This window comes from Hippocampus guttulatus, chromosome 5 (assembly GCF_054856545.1).
Source record: "Hippocampus guttulatus isolate MCC_2025c chromosome 5, RoL_Hgut_1.0, whole genome shotgun sequence".
NCBI lineage: Eukaryota > Metazoa > Chordata > Actinopteri > Syngnathiformes > Syngnathidae > Hippocampus > Hippocampus guttulatus.
Genome location: NC_141265.1, coordinates 9,067,367 through 9,094,412, shown reverse-complemented (window position 1 = coordinate 9,094,412; position 27,046 = coordinate 9,067,367). Strand labels below are relative to the sequence as shown.

General features: G+C 42.4%; 1 protein-coding gene across 1 annotated transcript in view; it reads left to right on the top strand.

Annotated features, from left to right (window-relative positions):
• The window catches only part of LOC147204949 (transmembrane protein 132C), a 115,607-nt gene extending 88,871 nt beyond the window's left edge, over positions 1-26,736 (top strand). The window contains exons 5-9 of the mRNA XM_086112314.1: positions 879-1,022; positions 13,889-14,097; positions 18,178-18,451; positions 21,651-21,842; positions 24,975-26,736. Coding sequence (XP_085968440.1) covers positions 879-1,022; positions 13,889-14,097; positions 18,178-18,451; positions 21,651-21,842; positions 24,975-26,138 — 1,983 coding nt within the window. The 3' untranslated portion in view covers positions 26,139-26,736. The remainder of the gene's footprint in view (positions 1-878; positions 1,023-13,888; positions 14,098-18,177; positions 18,452-21,650; positions 21,843-24,974) is intronic.
• Positions 26,737-27,046: the final 310 nt, after the last annotated feature.

Below are 27,046 nucleotides of genomic sequence, written 5' to 3'. Positions count from 1 at the left end.
CAAAGTGGTACGGTATTCGAGGGTCTGTGACGTCTCACAATTCAACCATTGTTCAAGAAAGCTGTTTGAGCTTTAATTTGTTCTGGTTTTAAAGTCAAATAGCACATTATCACAATCATCATTTAAGTGTAAAAATAAATTATACAATGAACTGTAGTCAAATTTGTGTTACATTTCCCACTTTTTTTCTTTGTTACCATGTTCCTCTTTGGTATATTACTTTCAACCATCAACCTGTCTTAGTATCATTAATAACTATTGTCTTAAATCAGACATGTCCAGCTCCAGGCCTGGAGGGCCACTGTCCTGCCTGTTTTCCAGCTCTCCCGCCTGCAACACACCTGATTCAGATGATCAGCTCATCAGCCAGCTCTGAAGCAGCATTAGAACGATCCTGATGATTTGAATCAGGTGTGTTGCTCCTGGGAGGGCTGGAAAACAGGCAGGACAGCAGCCCTTGAGGACCGACTTTTGACACCCCTGTCTTAAATGATGACCATGGTATGCATAAACTACTCATGTGCCTTAGCATAACGTCTCGGATCAAAACAATCCAGTTGTAACCCCAAACATCACCAGAAGATTGATTGGAGGGTGGCATGGCTCAGCGGTAGAGTGGTCGATCCCTGGCCATGGACCATGTCGAATTGTCCTTGAGCAAGATACTGAACCTGCACCAAGTTGCTCCTGATGCTGGGTCATCAGTAGGTCAATGAAGTAACAGTGGAAAGCCCATTTACCATTAGTTGTTGGTTAATTAACAAGCAACAGCATTCAGCCTGTTCTTAATGATTCTCACTTCCTGATACTGTTCGATTCCAGATTCGACAAATGTGTTCCTCTTACTGTGCTGATTATGATTTGGTTTCCTTCTATAGAATACTGAGATTTTAAACACAGCAGTCCTGACCGGAAAGACTGTTGCTGTTCCTGTGAAGGTGGTAACCATCGGAATAGACGCTTCCGTTACTGATGTCTCTGAAGCAGTGGAGTGTCGCACCACAGATGAAGACGTGGTCAAGGTTAGTGGTATTGTACTCATTACTTTCAAAATAAAATATTAGTTTTCTCCCTGAATCAAAGACTCATGAGACTTACAACACCTTAGTGCTGATATGTCTATTTTGTTTGGAAGATTGTTGTCGTATGGAGCACAATGGCGATCCTCCTTTACTCGAGCTATTTTGTCGTTTGAGTTTATACTTATTCTGTCCTATATGTTTGATGTTTTTTTTCTTCCATCAAATGCCAATTATACAAAAAGACTTACGTTGTTTTTTTTATTTCCTCCAATCAAATACAAGTAACCAGACAGAGTTGCCAATGACTGTATTTATAAGGACTTGACTTGGAGTCAGAGGTTCAAATATTGCTGCAAAACATATAGTGGAATCTCCAATGTCAAACAATACTTTGTGAGTAGCAACGGCATTGATAAATGATGTAGTCTATAAGGTGTTATTATTAGAGAAACTACATCCTGCCCTGTGATATCCGTTTGACCTCTGTAAGTGAATGTATAGACGTTTTGAAATTTTGGTAAGTGGAAACGTAAGGCCACCTCTCTTACGAAATATACAGTTCAAAAATATGCTCACTTACCCATATCGTTGATGACCCACACAAACCCACACGGCGTGCATCGGCCGGAACAATGCAAGGTCTTCTAGATACTAGCCTGCTTCCCGAGCACTGTTGTGATACCTCTGAAGACCCCGCTCCAATGTTTCTAGAACTAAATACATTTTATATGAACAAGTGAAAGTAAACAAAAGCACACTGGAGTCTAACACAACTTATGTTCACTAACTTGTCACTGTCAAATTCAGCTCAGAAAGCGTCAAAAACAAATGTGTTCATTCTCTGACAATTACCAATGATGATGCCTTAAAGCAGAGAAATAAACATGATTTGACATCAATAAATATGTCGCAGATGCATTGATTTCTATGTTTAGCGAGGCTGTATAAATTCTTCTGAAAGTCTAAACAAACACCTGGAAACTACATGAAAGAGTGTTTGATATTCACAGCTGACAGCTTGTTCCAGTTGTCTCATATTTTTAGAGGGCCTCTCAAACCTGGGTCACAAGATTTCGACAACACAACGCATCCCTTATAACTGAGGAAAGTTGAGCCTCCAATCAGCAACTTTGTTTCCGTAGATTCCCACAAACTCTTGAATAATCTATGCGAAACAGTGCCGGGTCTGTGTTTCCGGTGAGAGAAGTGGTTAAGAGGTTGCACAGTAGCATCTTGATGTGCCACCCTGCTGTGCAAAAAGCTTCTTCCACTTTAGTTGTCGTGTTTGCAACTGTCGGTCTTAGAATGCACGGCCTGATGAGGCAGATCAGGTTCAAGTAATGCTCTTTAAAAAGCTATGATTGCACAAAGTCAAAAAGAAGGATATTTTGTCACTTGGATGCACTTCATCATGCGATATGTGAATTTGGATTGTGAAGGGGAGTTCCGCCGGGAAATTAAATTGTCGGCAAAGTTGTTGAAAAGGAAAAAGTTGCAGCTCCCCCTGTGGGATCTTGGGTCAGAGCATTCAGCCTGCACGCTCATTGCTCTCAGTGAATGGAAACACACAGTGACATTAAACCTGAATAATGAATCACTGTGCACATAAAATGATGCGCTCACTTGTGGCCTTATGATTATAGTGAATTTGAAAAAGGAAAGGTCACCCGGGGTCACATTTTCTTTCCTTTTAACCTCTGTAGAATTTTGTCTTGCTTTCCCTTAAATCTTGTCTGACGTGAAGACTATAATAATGCTCCAGCCTCATTATTTAGCACGAACACTCCAAAAACAAATTTATAGTTTTGGCAGCTCAAGGACCGACTGTATAAACTGCTGCATCCGGCCTGTCGCTCGCATAAGCAGCCTTAGATCTAAAGGACAAGTGTGATGATACTCTGTCGAGTGGCTCAAAACTCTCATGTTTTTCCTCATACCTTTTCATTGTTTGTTGTCATTCGTGTGGTGCAAGCAAAAAAAAATCAGTAATCTGCGGATTGAGCTGCACAGGTCAGCATACAGTGTCAGTTTGTCATGTAATGTAAGTTTTTAGCGCTTATATCGTCTAAAAATGAACTCTCAAGTGATCCCCGCAGCTCAAAGGAAGAACCTTTCACCTGAGTGATCAGAATTTTGAGTTCACTGTTTCCACTTTCCTACCACTCCATTTGCCACTTGTTGAAGAAGACTCACTTTTGTTGAAACAGACACACTTGTGTTGAAACAGACACACTTGTGTTTGAGAGGAGCAATACTTTTCATCGACAATATTTATTATTATTCTATTTTGTGCAGCGTACTTCCTTTACAAATGTCTTCTCTGTCATGCTATTTTTTCTATTTGCTGTGATCACTATTGCTGCAATGCAAAAATTCTTCAGATTTCTCCTTGTCTTCCCTTCGTCTTTGTCATAATGCGACTTAACAGAAGCGTTGCTTTTTTGCCGCCATGGAGTCGATGCTTAATGACGTATACTATGTAGACACTGGATGTCGGGTTGCCACCTTTCAGATCTGGAAATTAAGGGACACTCCTCACGGTGTCGCGGCAAAACCACGCGGGTGAAAGAAATTTGAGGGTTTGTCTCCCCAAAATCCTGAAATGCATAGAATCACACCAAGAAAAAAAAATAGCCTTATTTGATTTAATTGACGTTATTTAACATGTCAAATTAGCCTCTGGGGACACTTGGTGGTCAATAGGGAAGGAAAAGTCAAAAAAACATTTACACATACTACACTACAATTGAAAGTGCTGCATTAGCATTGAACATTATTTTTTTTTCATGGATTGAAATAGCTTGAACCTGAGCTTAGCCTATAGGCCAGGGGTGTCAAACTCAGGTCCTGGAGGGCCGCTGCCCTGCATGTTTTCCAAGTCTCCCTGTTGCAACACACCTGATTCAAATGAACAGGTTCAATGTCAGGCTTCTGCAGAGCTTGCTGATGATCTGATCATTTGAATCAGGTGTGTTGCAACTTGGAGACTTGGAAAACATGCAGGACAGCGGCCCTCCAGGACCTGAGTTTGACACCTGTGCTAAAGGCTATTAAAAAGTACTGTAAATTAAACAAAGATTTATACTTTAACATTTTTAGCAATTATGAAATACTTAATAGCCTTAACTTGAGCATACAGAACTGGCTTACTGTATTGCATACATATAAAGCACTGTAAATTAAACCAAGCCTGTATGGGGACTTTCATGTTTTGCAAAGTGGTGGGTGCAGGAGTAGGGTCGGCTGAGAAAAATGTATTTCACAAAAATTCAAACAGGAGTACAATGGAAAATACTAACTGAAACAAAGTCCTGAAAAACCACAGGAAACCAAAGTAACAAAAAAACTATGCCACAAACAAAAACATGACAGGAGCTCCCAGACACACCTAATGATCCACTAAAGACTGACTGAAACCAGGGAACTAAATACAAGCAAAGTGACGAGACAATGAGAAATACCTGGACAAGACACTAAGGGTTGAGGGAGCTGATTGGTTAAACACAAGGGACGGCTGACGACAAGAACAAGTGGAGACAAAAAGGACACATGAGGGAACAAAACCAAATGTAATCTAAACAAACATTTAACAGGGACACTTTTACTGTAAGAGGAAAAGACACAAATTAAATAGCCTCTAAGTGCTGCCACTGCAACAACTGAGGACACCTTTACTTTAAGAGGAAGAAAAAAAAAGAAGCACTTGTAAACTTGTATGTATACATGTTCAAGGCTGAATAGGCTGAACTAGGGTGCACTTGAGCATACGGTAGGTATTACACACACATGCTGTAGAATGCTGTAACAGATGTAGCAAAGCCTGCCTGGCAACACTTTTACTTTAATAGATAACTATAATAAAAAGAAACACATGTGTGAACCCAAATGAATAGATGAAAAAAAATGGGAAAAAGTGCAAGACAATCCTCTTCCTTATCGTGTGCTCATTGGTGCTAAATCAGGGCTAACCCGTCAACAGCTTTCCCTCTCTTCCTCACTGCACTACTTACAAGAGCACTTCTTGTTACTCCTTGCAGCACTGAGTAGCTTTTTGCCTTTCAAAGCAGTTCCGTGAAACTGAACGGGACAGCTCAAAGTTGAGAGTGATCAGGAGCCCATTTCTTGTCAATATTTTTGTTCCCGTTTCCTCGATTGAGGACGTGGTGGACTCTCAGGAGTATCTGCTGTAGTCAACACTTTTCAAACCCGTGCCGCAGCTTGGTGTTTCGTGTGTGGTACAGAGGATTTGGCACAGAGCGGAGGAGAACACACCAGATGCAGGCTATTCTTGCGGGTCCAAGGTACATCCTGCATATAGAACATTGCTCTTTTAATTTGTTCATTATTGTTAAATTCAGTGTTCACGTTTGTGTGTGACAGACACACGGGACAATTTGGAAAATATGGAACAAACCTCGTCCCGTACCGACGCAACATTTAATTCCCAATGAATGGCCGATTCTGTATTTTACGGGACAGGTGACAGCCTTAACTGGATGCAAAGTGAGCGTACGCAAAGTGAGCGTATGTTCAGCAGGCATTTCGTAAGTTGCAGAGGCTTCTCAAAATAGTGTGCAACAAGAAATTCAACAGCGGAACGCAGTAAGGTCGACGCCACCGTACAATTGAGTCATTTCTGCCATACTTGATTTTCAGCAAAAATTGTATTCATGGTTTATAATTTTGAAAATCTGGTCACCCTAAATCAGCATGCACTAACGTGAGCGGGCGATAGGGTCCAAATCTTTACTTTCAAGCAAATTCATACCTAATATTGAAAATGCTGTCGAGAACACGTACCCCAAACCTGAAGCAATGTGTTTTTGGGACAGCACTGGCTTCCTCCATGGTGTCCTCCAAGGACATCAAACCGTGTTTGATGTTTTACCTCTCATAGTTTTGCCAACAGAGATCTTAGCATGTGGCAGAGAGTCCTTAGCCAACAATTTATTCTCCTCATTGAGTATTCTGCACTGTGCTCTTGCACTTATCATGACAGGATGGGGGAGTAGCAACAGAACTGAACTTTCTCCATTTATAGACTGTCTCACCATGGAATGATGAACATTAAGGCTTTTAGAGATACCTTTGTGACCCTTTCCAGCTTCATGCAAATTGATCGTTATTGTAAGATATTATGAGCGCTCTTTTGAGTGACGTATGGTTCACATCCTGCAATGCATCTTGAAAATTGGTGAATATGCATGTTTCTTTATTTTTTATTTTATGAAGCAGGGCAGCTTTAACCTACATCTCCTATCTCATTACATTGATTGAACTCTAGCTGACAACTAAGTGACTGATTTGTGCTCCGAGTCTGCACTGTGAATGTTTCATGGGGTGTACAGCAAAAAACAAATTCTAATTGTGTGTTAGTTTAAGCTGTTTGTGTTAGTCAATTGCTGTGACTTAGATGAAATATCTATCTATCTATCTATCTATCTATCTATAAAAAAAAAAAAAAATCCTCGTCTCACCCCTCGGGTGGTGTCCGTCCCTCATTCAGCTCGGGTCCTCTACCAGAGGCCAGGGTTCTGCGCAGTATCCTTGCTTCAAACGCTTGAGAAATGTAGTCGGATGGTGACTAAGAGAGGAAAGGTAGTCCGCACTGAAGGGGTCTCACTCCCTGAAGGAACAATAGCAGACATTGAGGACAGCTACAAGTACCTCGGTATACCACAAGCCAATGGCAACCTCGAACTGGCAACAAGGAAAGCGGCTACGCCCAAATACCTCCAGCGAGTGAGGCAAGTCCTAAGAAGCCAATGGCAAGAATAAGACCCGGGCAATAAACAGCTATGCCCTGTCAGTGATTAGATACCCCGCAGGAATAATAAGGTGGCCAAAGGAAGAGATTCAGACCACGGACGTTAAGACCCGAAAGCTCCATCCCAAATCCAGCACCCTGAGACTGTACGCAAGCCGAAAGGAAGGAGGCCGGGGACTAGTGAGTGTGAGAACCACTGTCCAGGATGAAACATCCAAGCTCCATGAATATATCAAGGAGAAGGCTCCAATGGATGACGTACTCAGAGAATGTCTCAGTCAATGGGGAACAGAGGATGAGGCGCTGGAAGAGGGACCATCATGGGAGGACAAGCCCCTACACGGGATGTACCACCGGACCATAACTGAAGTGGCTGATCTCAAGAAGTCCTATCAGTGGCTAGAGAGGGCTGGCCTGAAGGACAGCACAGAGGCACTCATCCTGGCTGCTCAGGAGCAGGCCCTGAACACCAGAGCCATTGAGGCCCAGATATACCACACCAGACAAGACCCAGAGTGTAGGTTGTGCAAAAAGACATCTGAGACGATCCAACACATAACTGCAGGGTGTAAGATGCTGGCAGGGAAAGCCTACATGGAACGCCATAACCAGGTGGCTGGCATAGTCTACCGAAACATCTGTGCGGAGTATGGACTGGAAACCCCAAGGTCAAAATGGGAAACACCTCCGAAGGTGGTGGAGAATGACAGAGCGAAGATCCTGTGGGACTTCCAGATCCAGACTAACAAGATGGCAATGGCGAACCAACCAGATATCGTGATCATAGATAAAGGGCAGAGGAAAGCTGTTGTAGTGGATGTAGCAGTCCCAAGTGATGGAAACTTCAGAAAGAAGGAACACGAGAAACTCGAGAAATACCAAGGGCTCAGAGAGGAGCTGGAGAGAGCCTGGAAGGTAAAGGTGACAGTCGTGCCTGTGGTGGTCGGAGCACTCGGGGCAGTGACCCCCAAACTAGATGAGTGGTTGCAACAGATCCCGGGAATAACATCGAACATCTCAGTCCAGAAATGTGCAGTGCTGGGAAAGGCAAGGATACTGCGCAGAACCCTCAAGCTTCCTGGCCTCTGGTAGAGGACCCGAGCTGAATGAGGGACGGAACACCATCCGAGGGGTGAGACGAGGATTCTTTTTTTAAATATATATAGCTGTATATATATATATATATACAGTATACATATACTGTATACACTCATACACTTTGTATGTATATTCTCAAAATACTTGAAAATGTGAAAATAAATTGAAATAAAAATATGATTTCAATACAAGTTCCTTATGGGACATCTGTAGGAAAAATGGGTATATTAAAGGTTATATTGCAGTCACTATGTGATGTTAATTTTAATTATCACTGATAAATGCAAGTATTGCTAAGGAATACATTTCACTGCAGTTGATTGTGATTTTCTTCTTTCTTCGGCTACTTAATTCCTGGCATTTCTTCACCAAATAATAGCTGATTTCCACAATCTATAAATCATCAAAAAGCCTTTTTTACTTAAAAAAATGCGTATGTGTAAGTTCTTATACTTGACCCAATTTAGTGATCTCTTTTGTACAGGAAAATCACATGTTATTTGCTTATTTATAAGTATCCATCATCTATCCATCCACCCGTTCACGACCATAAGACAATCCACAGGAGGAACGTTTGAAGAGTTTCGTTAGCAGACATTATTTTCCCAACAGGCCCCCGTTGGATTAATCCTATTCATTAACTTGTAAATTTCCCCAGTGTGGGACTAATAAAGGATATCTTATCTTATCTTATCTTAACTCTGCCTCTTTTACGTCTTACTCATGCTATTTACAATTGAGTGTTCCCAGTTCAGTTTTGTACTCTTACTGGGTCTATTATTAGGTGTGTAAGGACTCTGCAATTTGCCATAATACTGTATGAAGAGGCTCCAATAGCCATCAAATCTCTGGACTGAACATGCAATACACCTAATGCATTGAAGAGAGCAGTGTTGTCAGTGTAGACGAGTCTGAGTGGTTAATTTCTTCTGTCAGGGCAAAGACAGCCTTAGCCCACCTTCATGCTGTCTGGTCCCGTTGTTTCATATCTGCCATGGATTGTCTCTGTCTGGTGAGTTGTTAATTTCCTGGGCTGGGTCCAGAGACAGCCCTAATGTGCACTGTAAGTATTCGCCCGTTAGCTGCCTAATGTGTCTGATTAATGTGCCAGTGGATCCTCCCGGACATTTACGGGTCTTTGTGAATTGGAATGGCAGAAACTCAAATTCACACTCGTCTTGGGGGATGGGTTAAAGGGACAGTACATACTGTATTTGTGTAGTCCTCACCTGATTTGGAGCTATATAAGCAGGAAGCTCAACACCTGAAGTGTAATGGGCATGTCAGCTGACATGTTTTTCACAATTTCTTCTGCTTTGATTATTGATGCAAGAATAGACAGAAAAAAAATGTTTTCATTTTACTGTGGTTGATCTCATATTGCAAATTGGTTCTTTGTCCATGTGTGCCCGGTTTCTCACCCAAAGTCAACTGGGATAGACTCTAGCGCACCCATGAGCTCAGAAGGTAGCTGAAAGTGGGTAGCTCCAAGGAAAATAAAATGAATGCACGCAAGGCTGTGGAGCAAGGACACTGCATTGCAAATCACTGGAAATTGCAGTTGCGACAAAATGTTTGTTACTGTGCAGTAAACTCAAGGAAACATTTGAATTGCATCCTGTAAGACTCCAAATGTTAATGATTTGATTCTGGTTTGCACCACGTTCTGCTGAGCTCAGCAGTTATACCCTAGTATGTTTGTGTGTGAACCCGACCCATCCCCAGACCTAAAACGTAAGGAGGGGCATATAAAATGAATTGGGGTGTGGGGAATATTATTAATACCCTACACTACCACAAAAAAACTTGCAACTCACTTGATAAAACGTCCAAAACTCTTGCACTCCAACATTGACGTTATTTGTCGCTTATAGGCCTGTGCAATAGTAATACTATTTTCAGTCAGGTTGTGGTCTGCTGTTGTCTCCAAGACTGGCTGTTAATCAAACAAATTCACACCATTATTTCTTCATATTTTTTATGTCATCGTGATAAACAACTCAATGTTAATATTTTACAGCACAAGAATAGCTAATTGTGATGAAATAAAATACAAATTACATTTAAAAAAAAACTGGTTTCTTTTTACCAAGTGAGGGGACACAAGCATGTTGATGGGTGGGCAAGGCCCCCCTTATGGCTGGACATAGGGACAGGTCTGTTGTGAACAATAGCATCGACTGACCGAGTTCTTGATGTGGGGAGACGGCCTTGTTTGTTTCAAGTGAACAACTTGCAGATATCAAGTCAAGTGGCGGTTAATTAAGACAATTGATCATTTAGGTGATCATTCATGACACAGTAGCCTGGCCAGTTGTTAATCAAGAACTGGGTGACTCAACCTGCAAGGAGAGTCACAGAAAGGGCATTATTAAGCGTAAGGTACACTCAGAAGACTGAGCACAGTGAGCGAAAGAGCGGAACAATGATTTGCGATAAGAAGGAGGGGCCCCTTTGACATCTTTATCAGTTCAAACTGTCTCACACTGGGAGCGCCCAATGTTCTCCATGAGTGGCTGTAGCCAAGGGAGAGATGCCCCCCACTCCCCACTCCACCCATTGAATTCTTGAAATCTCTTTGTCCATATTAGATTGCAGTGATGGGTACTTTACAGCTAATGTTTTGGTCTTTTGGCGACAAATCAAGAGTGTGCCCAGGCTAAAGTCGGCTGGAATAAGTTCCAAGTACCTTAGACCTAAATTAAAAATGACCTTTATCAAAAATAATTGGATAAAAAAATCATTCCTCTTGGGAATTTAATATGAACATTACTTCATGTATTGAAATTAAAGATAAATACAGCTGTGTCTAGAATATATTGTGTTTGGTGGCAGCATAACCACCACAGCAAATTTGTTGCCATATTTATTTTTGAGTGTCCAACTCATTGTCACTGCAAGCGTTGCACAATTTCAAAAAGACACTGTGACACTTATGTTACTGGAAAATAATCAGTTTCATAAAGACATAGCCTTTGGCTTTATTTTTATATATATTTACTCATTCAATTCCCATCAGAACATACGTTTTATAACTGCTTCAGCTTCATAGTTTGGGTGATGCTATTCATCAGGGTACCGGTAATAGTAAAGCAAGGCAAGGCAGCTTTATTTATATAGCGCATTCGAAATTTCATGCACAAGGTAACTCAGTTTGCTTCTCATAATTAAATGCACAACATTTAAAAGCATATACAATTCAAACAAAAGACTTAAATGCATTTAAAAGCAAATAAATAAATATAATGGTTATTTACTTACTAAAATGACTAAAAGAACAGCGCAACAACAAGATTTTGGAAATTTTAAAAATTATTGAATCTGAAAGTCATTAATCATTGGTGTAGAAAAAAGAAAAACATAGTTTTTAACCAGGATTTTAAAGTATTTACACTTGGGGCTGACTTCACTTCTGTCAGCATCTTATTCCACTCGCGTGCAGCATAACAGCTAAATGCTGATTCACCATGTTTACTTTGAAGTCTGGGCTCCACTAGTTGACCTGAGTCTGTGGACCTCGGAGCCCTAGGGTTTATATTCTATTAGCATTTCCTTTATGTATACAGGACTGAAGCCATTCACTGAGTTATAGACCAGTAGCAGAACTTTAAAGTCTATTCTACAGCTAACTGGGAGCTAGTGTAGGCACTTTTGGACTGATTTCTTTGATCTGGTAAAAACCTAAGCTGGAGCGTTTTGATTGAGCTGAAACTGTTTGATAATTTTTTTGAGGGGGTCCAGTTAGAAGACCATTAGCATAATCAAGTTCAGTAGAGATAAACGCATGGATAAGCTTCTCCTGTTCTTGTTGGAGCATGCAAACCTTCACTCTGGATTTGTTTTTCAGCTGCTCAAGGGTGGTTTTAGTGATTGATTAGATATGACTGCTGGAAGTCAGAACCTAAAGTACCAGCATACCAAAGATTCGGATTTGGTTTTTAAAAACAGTTACTAAGTGGGCAGCACGTCAGTTGTCTGGTTAGCACATCCGCCTCACAGCGCATAGGTCGTGTGTTCAAATCCAGACTTCATTTGTGGAGTTTGCATGTTATCCCCGTGCCTGCGTGTTTTTTTTCCTCCAGGTCCTCCGGTTTACCCCCACTTTCCAAAAACATGCAGAGTAGGTCGATTGAATGTGTGACTGTGATCGTGAGTGCATGATTGTTTGTCAATGTGTGCTCTGCGATTGGCTGGAAATCTTTTCAGGGTGGACTCCGCCTACTGCCTGAAGACAGCTGGGATAGGCTCCACCACACCCTGCGACCCTCGTGAGGATAAGGGTTTTCAAAAATTACAAAATGGATGGATGGAGTGGTGGATGGATGGTATTGAGTCAAGACAGCTAGTCGATGATTTCAGCTCTTTAACAGTTTCCACTACATTTTTTAAAAAATTCTTGGGTGGTTTTAGGTGTTAGTATTAATTCATTGTCTGTTAATATAAAATGAAATGCACAACTTTATCAATACCAAGCCAGTATCAATATTGTTCTAACATTGGAGCAATATTATGGCAGTTAAAGATTTGTTGTTTCTGTCTCAGCACCGGGTAGGCACAGTTCGCACCCACACCACCCATATTGTAACTTATGTTATTATTCGTAATATTATTATGATACTAATTTCACTTTTGCAGCCCGGTGGTCCAGTGGTTAGCGCGTCGACCTCACAGTGCAGAGGGATCGGGTTCAATTCCAGCTCCGGCCTCCCTGTGTGGAGTTTGCATGTTCTCCCCGGGCCTGCTTGGGTTTTCTCTGAGTACTCCGGTTTCCTCACACATTCCAAAAACATGCATGGCAGGCTGATTGAACACTCTAAATTGTCCCTAGGTGTGAGTGTGAGCACGGATGGATGTTTGTCTCTGTGTGCCCTGCGATTGATTGGCTGGCAACCGGTTCAGGGTGTCCCTCGCCTACTGCCCGAAGACGGCTAGGATAGGCTCTAGCACCCCTGCGACCCTTGTGAGGATAAGCAGATCGGAAAATGAATGGATGGATGGATGGGATAATTTCACCTTTATTTCTTTCGTCACAACGGCAAGTTTCAATTCATGACGGGTAATAACATATGATGTGTTGTGAATATGACCTTGCAACTGATGTGTGATTGCTCCACACTGTAACGTTGATGTGAATGTGTTGGAAACACCAAGCCACCCAATAAAAAGTTTGTTTCCCCTTCACAGAGAGGTAGACAGATGTCTTGCCAAAGTCTCTTGATGAATGGCTGTTTATAGACGGTATCTCACAGTGGAGAAACAGCCATCTAATTCAAGTCATAGAAGGTTGCTATTCGAGAGGATCAATGAGGTTGATGGAGCGCCAGAAAACAAGCAATATCTGGTTTTGCCTCGTTGATTAATTACCTTTCTAAGAGCTAGTGCTTTTAAAAAATTTTTGGATAGCCCATGAGGCTTTTCGTGTTATTTGTTTGTAGAGCTTGCAAGGCTTTATCATAAAGCTTTTAAAAAGGGGGGAACATTGTGGACATCCTTTAAACTCTGGTGCAAGTGAAAAAGATGCCAAGATACAGTTCAAACACAATATGCCAAGGCAGTAAAGAGTAGTATCATTCTAGAACAAATAACTGGACTAGTCATTCTTTTTGTAAAGCAATTTATGAAACAGATGGCTTTGAGTTTGGTCATTTTATCAAGTGACAACTGTTCTCCTTTTACCAGTTCCCATCTGTTGGTACCTCTTTTAGCCGTAAGCAGAACTTTAAGAGAAGAGGGGGTTTTTTTTTTCCTTGAGGTTCAAAGATGTCCTTGCTGGCCTCCCTTTTTTCTTTTTTTTTTTCAACTAAGAGTAGAGCATATAGAGGACCTTTCATCTTGTTCAAAGTAGGTACGCTCAGGAGTGCTCACTGCTCAGGAGTGTAAAGGCTTACGAAGTCAACTTGGAGGGTGGAATGACCACACTGTTCAGAGTTTCCTTCACTGTTAGTGCAAAAGCCGAACTTGCTAACAGTCACTCTTCTACTCTACTCCTCTTCCTCTGTAGGTGTCGGAGAGATGCGACTATGTGTTTGTGAATGGCAAAGAGATGAAGGGCAAAGTGAAGATGGCGGTGAACTTTACCTACGCTTACCTGAGTGCTCAGCTGGAGCTCAACGTGTGGATCCCTCGGCTTCCCCTCCAAATTGAAGTGTCTGACACAGAGCTGAGCCAGATCAAAGGGTGGCGGGTGCCCATCATGGCCAGCAGTCCCAGGTAAAGTGCTGCATGATGCTCTTATTAACTGACACTTGTTTGGCCTGCCCCTGAAATGAACTTGATGTGGTACGTCTTATATCATATTGACTGGGCTACATGGGATTTCGCATGTCACATCACTTCAACAGAGGTGGGAGTAAGTCACATATGTGCAAGTCACAAGCAAGTCTCAAATTGTAACCTTCAAGTCTCAAGCAAGTCCCAAATTACTGCGGAAAAGAAAAATCATCTCGAGTCGCCACCAAGTTTCAAGCAAATTGAGTCAAGTTGTCGCATATGGTTCAAGCAAGTCAAATGTCAAGTCAGATAATTTTGCTCAGTCAAAACAACTATTATATAGTGATAATATAATGTTTTTTTAATTTCCTCTAATGCTAACACCAAACCGCCTGTTTTTACCTTAAAAAGTTTAACAACAACTGAATTTATGATTGAATGATTTTATTGCACTTAATTGCTTTTAAGTTGCATTTCAAACACAATTAAACTTTATTTCAACCGAATTACCATACCATTTACCATTCCATTTTTTTTTCACCATAAATATGACCGAAACTTGGGCTTTCACTCGTACAGTGCTTTTCTACCTTCAAGGTAGTCATAGCACTGAGCACTGTCATTCATCTTGTGATGACGCAGCATCAGGACCAATTAGAGTTTCAGTAGCTTTCTCAACGTACATTTACAACTTAAATGAATTGCAACAATTTATTTCCAACAATGTATTATCTTCATTTCCTAGCTTGTGTCTTGGCTGCATTTTTTTTTTTTTTTGCGTGTGTGTTGAGTCGTTTATTTTGGGGTTGTGGTGGGAGATGCAGATGCCGAAGGGGTTAGGGGTTGGATGTAGCAGTTTGCTGATGTATATTCCCCATTGTTTAACCATTGGGGGCTGCCAAATGGCTTCCAGCCACAGACTGGTGGTTCACATCCCATTCGGTCACAGAAGGCCTGATCCGAAATTCAATGCATGCTACTGGATAATTGTCCTCCTTGGAAAAACTAGCCTAATGTCAGACAGCAATGATTGCTTTTATTACTGCTGACATTTCTACTGCCGTTTGAATTATGGCAGGCATTGTCCCTTTCCACTCACACCTCCAGGCAGATCAGAAAATGGCTGACCAGTGCAATTCAGCATGCCATACAGCCGGTTTAAGGTGGCCTGTCATCGCACCTCTCAGTCATGAGCTGAATCGAGGTCAGATTTCTCCACTTGGGGCTCATCACCAGCAGCATCTGCCAACACCTCCACTCTTAACTCTTGACGAATTGCATCAAGTGATGGAAAAACTATGAAGTCTACCTTGCCCTAATTACATTTGGAAAACGGTGAACTTGGGAGTCCTCCTGCACATCGGTGTGTTAATTACTTGTGCCCCCCTTCTAGTCACAAAAGGCGGGAGAAAACCTTGCGATTGACTGGCGACTAGTCCAGGGTGTTCCCTGCCACTCGCCAAAAGTCAGCAGGGATAGGCTTCAGCTTACCCATGATAATAATGAGGACAAGTGGTATAGAAAATGGAGCGAGGGATGAAAGTAAAGGACTCCCATAAGCGTGCTGGATGACTTTATCAATTGGGACAGCTTGGGTGTGTTGTAATTGTTGATGCCAACATAACTGCATGTTTCTTTTGTCCTTTGCCTGTTTTGTTTATCAGGGGGTAACAGACATGACCTTTTAAAGTAGCACTCTGTCTTTCGGAGAGAAAGGCCACTTTTCACACGCTTAGACGGAAGTGAGCCAAGGAGCTTCGGTACTAATTAGAGGAAGTTCTTCTATCAGCCAGGCTGGCAAAGTGCACTGAGGGAAAATCAGCGACGTCAGGCACGTTAGTCGGATTGTTGCAAAAGCTCTCCTCTCTCAGTTTCTGACTGGCACTGCGTGTTTTGCCTCACCCCTTCCCTCCCTAATCCTTGTCAAAATGGAGACAAGATAAGCCCTCACAGACGACAAACTTGTGTCGGAGCAGCACTCAGGCATAACACTTCTGAAAAATTATTGTATTGAGTTTCTTTTCCTTGCTCCATACCATTAAAATAAAATGTACGGTACTTGTTTTTCGTATTTTAGGTCTTGTTTTCTCATCTGATCACATCTTTTTCATTTCAATTCAAACAAAATGAGTCCCAACTGAATAACCATCGCCAAATAAAGATGTATTTTGGGTTAACAACAACAACTATGAAATTAAAACTGTACTGATTTAAAAAAATAAAATTTAAAAAAACGGTGCGTTGAATTTACTGATTGGCTGGCAACCTGTTCAGGATGTGCCCCGCCAACTGCCCGAACACAGCTAGGATAAACTCCGGTATGCCCGCGACACTTGTAGCGATAGGCGGATCAGATGATGGATGAAGGGATGGATGGAGGAATTTACTCAATTTCAATTTGTCAAGTGGTCGCATGAAATAAGATCATCTGGATCGAGGTCCATTTTGAAAGTAGACTACTGCTCCACTTAAAAACGTATTTTGATCCAGAAACTGCTGAAATTAAATTGAGTAAATTTAACACACCATTTTTTTTCAGCATAGAAAATGGGTAAGACTGCTCTCTGAACCAGGTTGGCTATCACGCAGAGTAGTATCTCTCTTTAGTTTAAGTTTAAGATGGCAACTTGTTTGCCCCTTTCTTGTCTCATAATAATGTTGTCTGCCTGTTTCAAATTGTACAAAGTTAAATTTAGGTAGCCTATGTAAATCAGTTTTTAAAAAAAGCCCCTTTCAGTTGAAAAAATAGCACGATATAATGAAAGGAGAAAAACAAATTACAACCCTGCCTTGAAATTAGGAACCGTATTCCTTTTTTGTGAGGAAATATACATAAAAGTCAAGAGTGGGAGATTAAGCGTTCATGAATATGCAATGAACGTGTCATGCAAGCCCTGCTTAGAGACAACAGATCTGCTATTTTAAGCTAAAGCAACAAGCATCTCTAATTCAGTGTTAGAAATTGTAACCCTGAGACAACTCAAAAGTGTTTTGCAAAGAGGCAACAGCTGCTTGACAAACCAATTTACTGCACCGACACATCCCGGCTCCAGATCAGAAGACCATGCGTTTCTTCTTTGCTTCTTGTTCCATTGATGTTTCATTGATACGACAGAGTTGACTAAATTTTATAGCATAGAAATGTCTTGTTTAGCATGAAAAGGTAATCAGTATTTGGCCTCGCTCTTCAACTCCAGGTGCCTTTGGGAGCATCGGTTCAACCATGAGGTCAAATTGGCTCAGGTCTGAGCGTTCGGTAAATTCAAAAGCATTTGATCTCTCCACTATGCAAAAATGTACCGTTATATTCATAGTGTGAGTTGACCTGCCTCTCTACTGGATCACTTGCTGCTCTTGAACCTTAATGGATGTGGAATTATTCCCACTTTCTATTATCCACGGTGGTTGTCTGTCATTCAGGTGCATGGAAAATGTGTCCAGTAAAGTAGCTCTTAGGTCTCCGACTCCAAATCTGACAGGGTCTTCAGGGTCTTCACTTTATCAGAATGTTAGTGAGTACTGAATATGATGCACACGTGAAAATAGATAATAACCTTAAATGAATGGCAAAACAGTTTTGTGATTGCAAGGGTCCACAAACCGAGACTGAAGGTCTGTCACAGCTGTTATCCTCCCAGATCATTTTTTTTAATTGATGAAAAAAATAAAAGCCAGAAAATCAAAAGTTGAACATCAGTGAAGTTAAGAGGAGGCGAAAGAGCGATGGTGAGGAAGAACAATGCTAGGCACGCACTGCGTTGATCCTCCCACAGTTTTGAAAACATTTCCTGATCTTCAACATCCCGCTGTAAATTTGCCTTCTGTGCGTGTGAACGTTTGTCACTTGTCATTAAAATGTGCCAAAATAGCCATGCAACAAAGCAGATATATCTCCCTCTGCCCCTGCCGTCGTATCAAACACAGTTCTTGAATGTCACCATATTTGTCATAGAGAGTAAATTTAATCACCTGAACATGTCGATGTTAGCGCCCATCTCAGGGGAACGCCTTGTCCAAGTATTGTTTTGCTAAGCCTGCCACACGAATTAAGGATTCTGAGACCTGCTTTGCAATTGCCAGGTCCACACGGGACAGTGAGGATGACAATGATGAAGACAGACGAGGACGAGGCTGCACCCTGCAGTACCAGCATGCCATGGTCAGAGTCCTGACTCACTTTGTTGCTGAATCCGCCGATCCCCAAAGCCAGACCAGCTACATGCTGGGCACCGATTGGCAGGCGGACATTACAGAGTTAGTGTGGGAATTCCTGAAGGTGGAGAACCCTCAGATCGCACAGCTGCTGGACAGACGGATACTTATGGGACGAGATGTGGGAATGACCACGATTCAGGTAGGTCATGTGTTCGCATCAAGTAAATAACACAAGTATTGTACATTCTAATATCCAAACACAAGAAACTCATTACAGTGCTGTATTCGTTTTGAAAATGGTGGGGCACCCAATACTAGGACAGTTTCATACCAGTGATTCTGCTTTCTTGTAGCACTTAGTGGCAATCCTTGCCATGGTTAGGGTCACTCTATGGCTAAAATCAGTGTTGTTTTGAGTACTCTCCTGTACAGCGCTCAAACAAGATACTGAACATTTCCAGGCATTCTCTCCTCCTGCTAGTTAATAATTGCTTCTTTGCTCACAGGCCTAATGTGAGTGTGTCCTGAGGCTTTCACCGCACTTTTATTTTCAATTGGTAACGGACAATACCCCAGAGCAGACATGTCCAGCTCCGGGCCTGGAGGGCCACTGTCCTGCCTGTTTTCCATCTCTCCCGCCTGCAACACACCTGATTCAGATGATCAGCTCATCAGCCAGCTCTGAAGCAGCATTAGAACGATCCTGATGATTTCAATCAGGTGTGTTGCTCCTGTGAGAGCTGGAAAACAGGCAGGACAGCGGCCCTTGAGGACCGACTTTGGACACCCCTGCCCCAGAGAGAGCAAACTATTAGTCATGCTGTCTGTGACGTTTAAATGCAGTCAATACTATTTTTTTAAACCCAGTATTCAGGGTTTTAGCGACCATGTTCTAAAAATGCACGCAAAACTCGAATATGGTCTTTTTCTGGCTTTTGAGAGTTAAAAATAAATAAATAAGAAAATCAGGTCACTGGGATGAACATGGAAAAAAAATGCACTCTCAACATTACAAAGTTGCTCCTCAAAAAAAAAACAACAAAGAAACAAGAAAACTAAAAAAACAAGAGTTCTAGCAAAGGGCTTTGCTGCCCTCAACAACAAAGAAAGGACAAGGAGAACGAACAGAAGAATGGTCAAACATCGACAGAGATATATAGAAACTGCATTGAGTAGACTGTCTGATGATCCTTGGCTTGAATTTTATATAGCGTGACCACAAATTGATTCAGTTCATTCCTTGCAATGAACTCATTTGGACCACAGATCTAGAGGTGGAAAAGCACCCTCACATTCAGACAAGCTGTGGTTGATGTTAAAAAAAAAAAAATAAAGTGATTTTTTTAATTTTTATTCTTTCCATCCATTGTCGTCCGGAGTAAAAGTGAACTTGCTCAGTCAATTGACTGTACTGTAGTTGAGCTCCTCCATTTAGTGAGGGCATCACTGTGATTGGTACACCAACATGCAAACTATTGAAAAGTCCAATGAAATTGACAATGGAAAAATTATACTTAAAGGAGATGCTTGCAATGCTAAAACCTCTAACAAGATTGAATGTAGCCTCACGTCAGTAATTGTAGACCCTCTTGCCGTATTACCTCCCAAAATGTGGAATTTACCAGTCAAGTTTAAAGTTAGCATATATAGAGAATACAATTCTAGAATTTTGAATCCTCTCGGCAACTTGAGGTCCTTTCACTCTGCTTCTGGTTGTTGCTGATCCCTCTCTCTGGAATGACCTCCCACTGAACATTCGGCAAGCCTCCTCGCTGCCCATCTTCAAAACCCTCCTCAAAACTCACTTGTATTCTTTGGCATTTGACTCAGCATGACTTAGATTTGTTCTTGGTTTTACTGTTCGGTACTTTCTACCGTCTTTGTTACCGATTTGTTTTACTGTTTATTGTATATGTTAAATTGCTCCATGTACAGCACTTTGTATGCAGCGATGGCTGTTCGAAGGTGCTCTATAAATACAATTGAATTGAATTGCTTCTGTTTGCCATTCTCATATCCAGTTCTTTCCAAACGAGGAAAGGCCTTTGTTTTTCCAAAGGTGGGTTGTCCATCATCATTTCAGGCTCTTAGCAAAGCTTGTAATGCCAAAGATAAGAGGTCAGTGTAAGGCCGAAGGAGGGTGCCCGCATTGACTGTGCCAACGAGTGCAAGGTAAATAACTGGCACCTAACTCGTCAGTCATGCTTTCTGTTAGCGTTTTTTTTTTTCCTCAGGTGCTGTCAGAGAGGGTTCTTTTTTTTTTCCACATATCATTTTGCTCATCTATTCCTTTCAGGTTAAACTGACAGTTTTAACAAATATGACCCCCCCCCCCCCCCTCCCCAAAAAGATTTTTGTTTGTTTGTTTACGAGTTCCCACTTTCAGTGAGCTGCTCTGTACTACATGAAATCATGAATCTATTAGCAGTTTTTTTGGACTTAGTCGGACTTGTGCGGACAGATCCAGGTACCGTCAGTACTTGCTGGTCTCCTATTTGGCGCTTGCAAATTGATGGCAACTGTGTCACATCTCCAAATCAAATCTACAAGAGCGGAATCTGTTTCCTCATTTGTGAACTTGTCTCTGTTCTACTTTTGACACGCCAAACACAAACAGCAATGAGCATGACGAGTTGACGCAAGGGATTGCTTGTGTCACACACCTGCGACTGACAGAAGAGCATTCTTTCATGTGAATATGCATGGAGGAAATAAAGGTTACACTTTAATCACACAACATTCATCATAAACAAAAGTGTGACTGTCTGCTTCTGTTTTGGGGTGAAAGTGTGTCTCTTCTCTGGATTACCAGTATGAATCAAAGAAATTGATTCCGACCTGCAGGAGGTTTGGACGTTGGACGGCAGCCAAGCAGAGTTGTTGTCTGATCCACACAGCTTGAGAAAACGGATGAAATGAAAAGTAGTTTGGGGGTATCATTTCGGATTTTGCACGGAGGCTTGTGAGCCTTTTATGTGAGATGAAACACTTGGAGAGACATTTTCTTAAATCACCTATAACTCAACTTAATCTGCAGTTTTCAAGGTGGAGACATTTTCACAGCTAAGTGTTCATTGACGTGATGCCGTTACCTTCCATTGCAAGGGATCGCCTGCCAATCAAACGGTGTCTTATTTCTGTTTGGATTTTCATTTGCGGAAGTTTTTACAGGTAATCCTTTTTTTTTTTCCTGTGTAGCTGTACTTGTTCTTCCTTATGATTTCTCCAGAGAAAGACACAATGTCTGCAACAAGAAATTAAAAAGATTTCGTGAAGAGGCTGTAGAATAGACTGAGACAATTTTACCGAGACACTTTTATGTTATATTTCTATATAGTAAAGGCAAAGGAAAACAATATTTTCTGCACTGGCTGTACTATGTTTCTGTCTCGTGGTAGGTACTGTCTCCTCTGTCAGACTCAATCCTGGCAGAGAGGACCATCACGGTGTTAGATGACAAAGTGACCATCGCAGAGTTGGGGGTCCAGTTGGTCACAGGACTCTCCATGAGCCTGGAGCTCAGTCCAGGAAGCAACAGAGCCATCCTCGCTACCACGACCGCACAAGAGGTTCTGCAGAGCCCCAAACAGGTGAGAACACTGCAAGACAATCGCCAAAAATCCACAACAAGTAAGAGTAGTGTTACATGCTGCTTGTCAAGCCCGCCATATGCACAAGGACTGGCAGGCAAGCGCATGTGTGCAGTGAATATTTTCGGAACAAGAAGTCTTTTACATTTAGAGATGGGACACGGCACGCAGGTGACATTAAAAACCAATGGCGTTCCGAGTATTCTTAAGGAGCAGACGGTGAGAGATGATCTTAACTGACCGAGGGAGGATCTGTGTGTCATCCCAGCCACCCCTGTCACAACTGGCGACATGTTCTTCATTTTGCCCATAATGCGAGCGGAGTCTGAACTCGTAAATTAAGCCGCTGAGACAATGGACCAAAGCAGCACTCTATTTATCATGCGTGCAAGGTAGGAGGACACACTGAATTCATTATTACAGCATCCCCGAAATACATCTTTGGTGCATACTGAACCAATCACCCTAGAATCAAGTGTGAATGATTATTGTGCAAAAACAAGACTGATTTTAAAAATTATCCTTCCCTGGGCAGTTAAAAACATTTTTTTTACTCTGGGAACAATCTGTGGTTCAAGTTGAACAGAAAGCAGTAATTATTGAAACACTTAGTTTAATAAGCAGGGAATTACAGTGATTATAATGATTATGAGAACGACGGCAAGGCAGGACGTGATCAGGCTGCAAGTAAGAACAGTGGTGGCATTCACAGAGAAAGATTGTGTTAGACTTGTGATACACAAAGCTCTCATTAAAAAGTAGTGCACATTTTACTCTTCACCAGTGAAGTAATACAATCACTGGGTGTGAAAAAATACGAACAGACAAGTGATACTTCATCATAGCCTTGTTAAGCGGATGTGACTTGTGCACCGAGCACACAGTGTGCACCTGAATTCTTGCTTCGCTAAGCTGCAAGCTGTCTTTTTTGAGAATACCATGAAAATGAATGAAGGGGTCTTTTGGATTGATTGCCCCCCACAGTCAATGCTGAAAGGAGTCTCTCTTGATGGGATTTGTCTGTGGAACACATTCAATTTGAGGGGTCACTAAATAATTGGATAAATATGAAGATGTTGTGAATTGGGCAGCACGGTGGGTGACTGGTTAGCACGTCCCCCTCACAGTGCACAGGATTGGATTCCAGCTTCGGCCTTCCTCTGTGGAGTTTGCATGTTCTCCGAGTACCTGCGTGAGTTTTCTCCATGTACTCCGGTTTCCTCCCACATTCCAAAAACATGCATGGAAGGTTGATTGAACGCCCCAAATTGTCCCTAGGTGTGAGTGTCTGTGTGCCCTGCGATTGGCTGGCAACCGGTTCAGGGTGTCCCTCGCCTACTGCCCGAAGACAGCTGGGATAGGCTCCAGCACCCTCTGCTACCCTTGTGAGAAGTGGATTCGAAAATGGATGGATGAATGGATTTTGCAAATGTCTTTATTTTTTTTAAATGAATGATATCTATACTGTGTCTGTCTAAAGAGACATAAGCCACGGACTCAAGGCTGTCTTAAATTCTTGGGCAGCCTGCTACCAAAACAACATCTGCTATCTCGACCTTCCCCTGATGAAAGTGCGCACGGAAGCTAGTCCCCCACCATCACCCCCTCCCTCATACATTCCCTTGTTTCACCACCTTCATTGTTTATGTCTTGTGACCTGTTGTAACTGTCATATGCTTGTGCAGGAGTTTTTTGCCTCACTCAAATTATCCTCAAAATGAGGGTAGTTCGAGCGTGTTTTTTTTTCTCCCCCTCTCCCTCCCTTGTGGTTTCTTTCAGGTTGAGTGAACGCTGGCGCGTTTTGGCTGCCGCTGCTCAACCCGTATTGTTTTGTGTTTTTTGTTATTGTAAAGTGTCCTTGGGTGTCTTGAAAGGCGCTTATAAATAAAATGTATTATTATTATTATTATTGTGTGTGTGCAATTGAATCACAATAATACACATGGTTTCCCTGTCTGCGTCAATTAAAACTATGCAACATTATCTTTTCAAAGGCTGTTTTTGACATAGATCCTCGTTAGGATGTCTTTAAATGCAAATCCTTGATAACAGGGGTGTCCAAAGTCGGTCCTCAAGGGCCGCTGTCCGGCCTGTGTTCCAGCTCTCCAATGAGCGACGCACCTGAATCAAATCATCAGGATTGTTCTAATGCTGCGTCAGAGCTGGCTGATGAGCTGATCATCTGAATCAGGTGTGTTGCAGGCGGAAGAGCTGGAAAAAAGTGGCCCTCCAGGCCCAGAGCTGGACATGCCTGCTTTATAAGGCAAGCAGACTATTACATTTCATGTGTCTAAATTTCAAACAAACAAGGACCATTGCAAATGTGCACGTGCTGTCTATTTATTTGCTCCAGATATCACAAACCCGCTTGAGTCAAGACCTGAAAGTGACAGTGTGACCAAATGCGTATCCTTGGGCAGATGAAAGAAGTAGGAGCTTCATCTGAGTGCATGCAATTGCAACAGCACAGTCTCTGTACCAAAATATGACTTACATTCCCAAGTTGGCCCTCAAATCATATTTTGCTTCCCTTTCTCATTTCCCCAAGCTACCATTCATTGTGGGCTCTTTGATCTCCCCATCAAACCTCGTCTCTGAACTACTTCTTCACGTTTCCCGCCACTCTGTACTTACACTTCAGAGAACATTGAAAGACCATATATATTTTCTTCATCACCAAGTCCTGTGGTTTGAAGTCTAAATGAAACAGATGAGAAGGTGTGACATGAATTAATATTGGAGGGGGAGGGGGGGTTCTATTGTTTCCACACAGCAGTATAATAGCAAAAACAATGCAGTTGGGTGGAACTAAGTGGCAAGAAAATGTGAATCAAAGTCAACACACTCAATGATGTATGTTAGGGGGTAAATGTAAGTAACATGGTGAGTGTAAAATCAATCAAAAACAGTTTGACAGTCGGCATTGTAAGCCGCTTGGTATCTAAATGCCCTCGCCTAAACCTCAGAATCTCATGTTTGTGTACGGGCAAAATAATACTCAACATGTTATTCACACATTGAGAAGGAAGTCCCAGGTTTGTGAAATGAAGCTGGTAATTGTATTTAGGTACCACATGCATTATGTAGTGCTAAATGCTTTCTCTTTACTGTTGTGTGTTGGTGTTTTCACAGGAGGCCTTGATAAGTGCCTGGTTGCAGTTCAGCGACGGTTCTGTGGCTCCTTTAGACCTGTACAACTCAGACTTTTTCAGCCTGACAGCCACATCCCTGGATGAGGACGTGGTGACGGTGCAGCAGAACCCCTCGTGGAAATGGCCTGTCATTGTGACAGAGGCCGAGGGCCAAGGGCTGCTGGTCAAGGTGGAAATGACTGTTTGCGAGATTTGCCAGAAATTCAAACGGCGTAGTGTCCTGGCGACGGGCAACTGTAACGTCAAGGTGAAGTTTGGTTATAGTGACAGCTCCAGGGGAGGCAGCAACGATTACGGCACCGATGGCGAGGAGATGGAGAACAGAGGAAGGCCGCCCTCACCAGACAGAATTGGGCTTGATGCCCACTACTATTACGGAAGCTCAATATCTGACATGGAGCAAGACAGGGCCACCACTACTGGAAGTGCAATCATGCGCAGACCCGATGGGGATAAACTCTCAGGTGATGGGAGTGAAAGGATGCCGATAGACTTTGCTGACTTCCCTGCTCAAGTGGACCTGCCCCGTGAGCGCAACATGGACGATGAGCTCATACGGACTGCTCGTGGTCTCACAGATCTGGAAATTGGCATGTACGCCCTCCTGGGAGTCTTCTGCCTCGCTATCCTCGTGTTTCTTATAAACTGCATCTCCTACACATTAAAATACCGCCACAAAGAGCTGTCCATCGAGGGCCAAGAAAACATGAACCACGCCCACGACTGGGTGTGGCTGGGAAACGAGGTGGAGCTGCTGGAGAGCGAAATCAGCTTGTCGCCCCAGCCGGAGGAGGAGCAGACTTCCATGATAGACTCGAGCAGCGGGCTGGAGGAAGGCAGCCACTTGTTGAACGGGGGCTCGGCGCAGAAGAACATTCAGAGTCAAGTGCACCGGGCAGCTGACACAGGCTGCCTGGCCAGGGAAGGCAAGGGAGAATCCCCGACAACTAAAAGGAAGCGAGTACAGTTCACCACATTCACCACCATGCCCTCGGACAGTAGCTACCCAACTGTTAGCACGCTGACCCGATGCCACAACCAGGACATTAAGTGGGTGTGTCAGGACGTTGCGCTTGCCGACTCCAAGGAGTTACGCAATTACATGGAGCGGTTAAATGACAGTGCTTTAAAAGAGGTGGCATAATACACAGATGCAACTCATCACAACTCACCCTTTTGCCTTTCAGGGGAAAGTGGGTCTGGATTTCAAGTGAACGTAGACATTTTGATTGAGAATCATATCCAACCTGCCAAAGGCTCAACGACATCAAAGCTTGTCATTTTGCCACAAATGTAAAGTGGCACATGACAAATACGTCATTGAATGAGGACTCGGTGGTATACATATTTTTTTCTTTGGTTCCTCAGTTTTTTTGTTATCTCATGACAGGAGTAGTAACTTTCCCAAGTCATGATCTGCTGCCGATAAAGCTGTGAAATTCAGATGGCACGTAGAATTTAAAAGAAACCATAGATGTTCCGTGTTGATGCACATTAAACAGTTTTGCAGCATTGTGTAACATTTTCTCTCAATTTCTCTCATCAAGTTGTTAGTGTTTTAGGAAAATCAAAAGGCCAAACCAAATGTGTGCATGTTGTTGGGAAGAGCTCAGCACAATATTTTTGCTCCTCAACAACCCCCAAACAAGGCCAAGTGTACAATCACATATGAGGCATTGTATTGTATCTCTGTATATTGTATTTTCATAACATTTAAGGAATATACAGCAATGTCAAGAGTGTGTTCCAGCTTTTATTGAGTGCGGTGTCGTCAAACATCTCATTTGTGTGGATCACTGTTGCTGTTTTGTAAGCAGAGGGGTTGAGAACGGGAACCAAATTACACTTTAATGCTTGTCTTAAGCGTATTTTATGTGATGCAATTTAGCCACACGGCAAGAGCTTTAGTCCTTTATTGCTGACCATAGAAGGAAAACAGTGGCCATTAAAGCACCCCTGTCCTTAAAAATCTGTTCTCACAGGACAGCGCGAGCATTGAAGGGCTTTTAAGTGGATGGACAACATGGTAATGTGACATTTCTTATGCTGCCC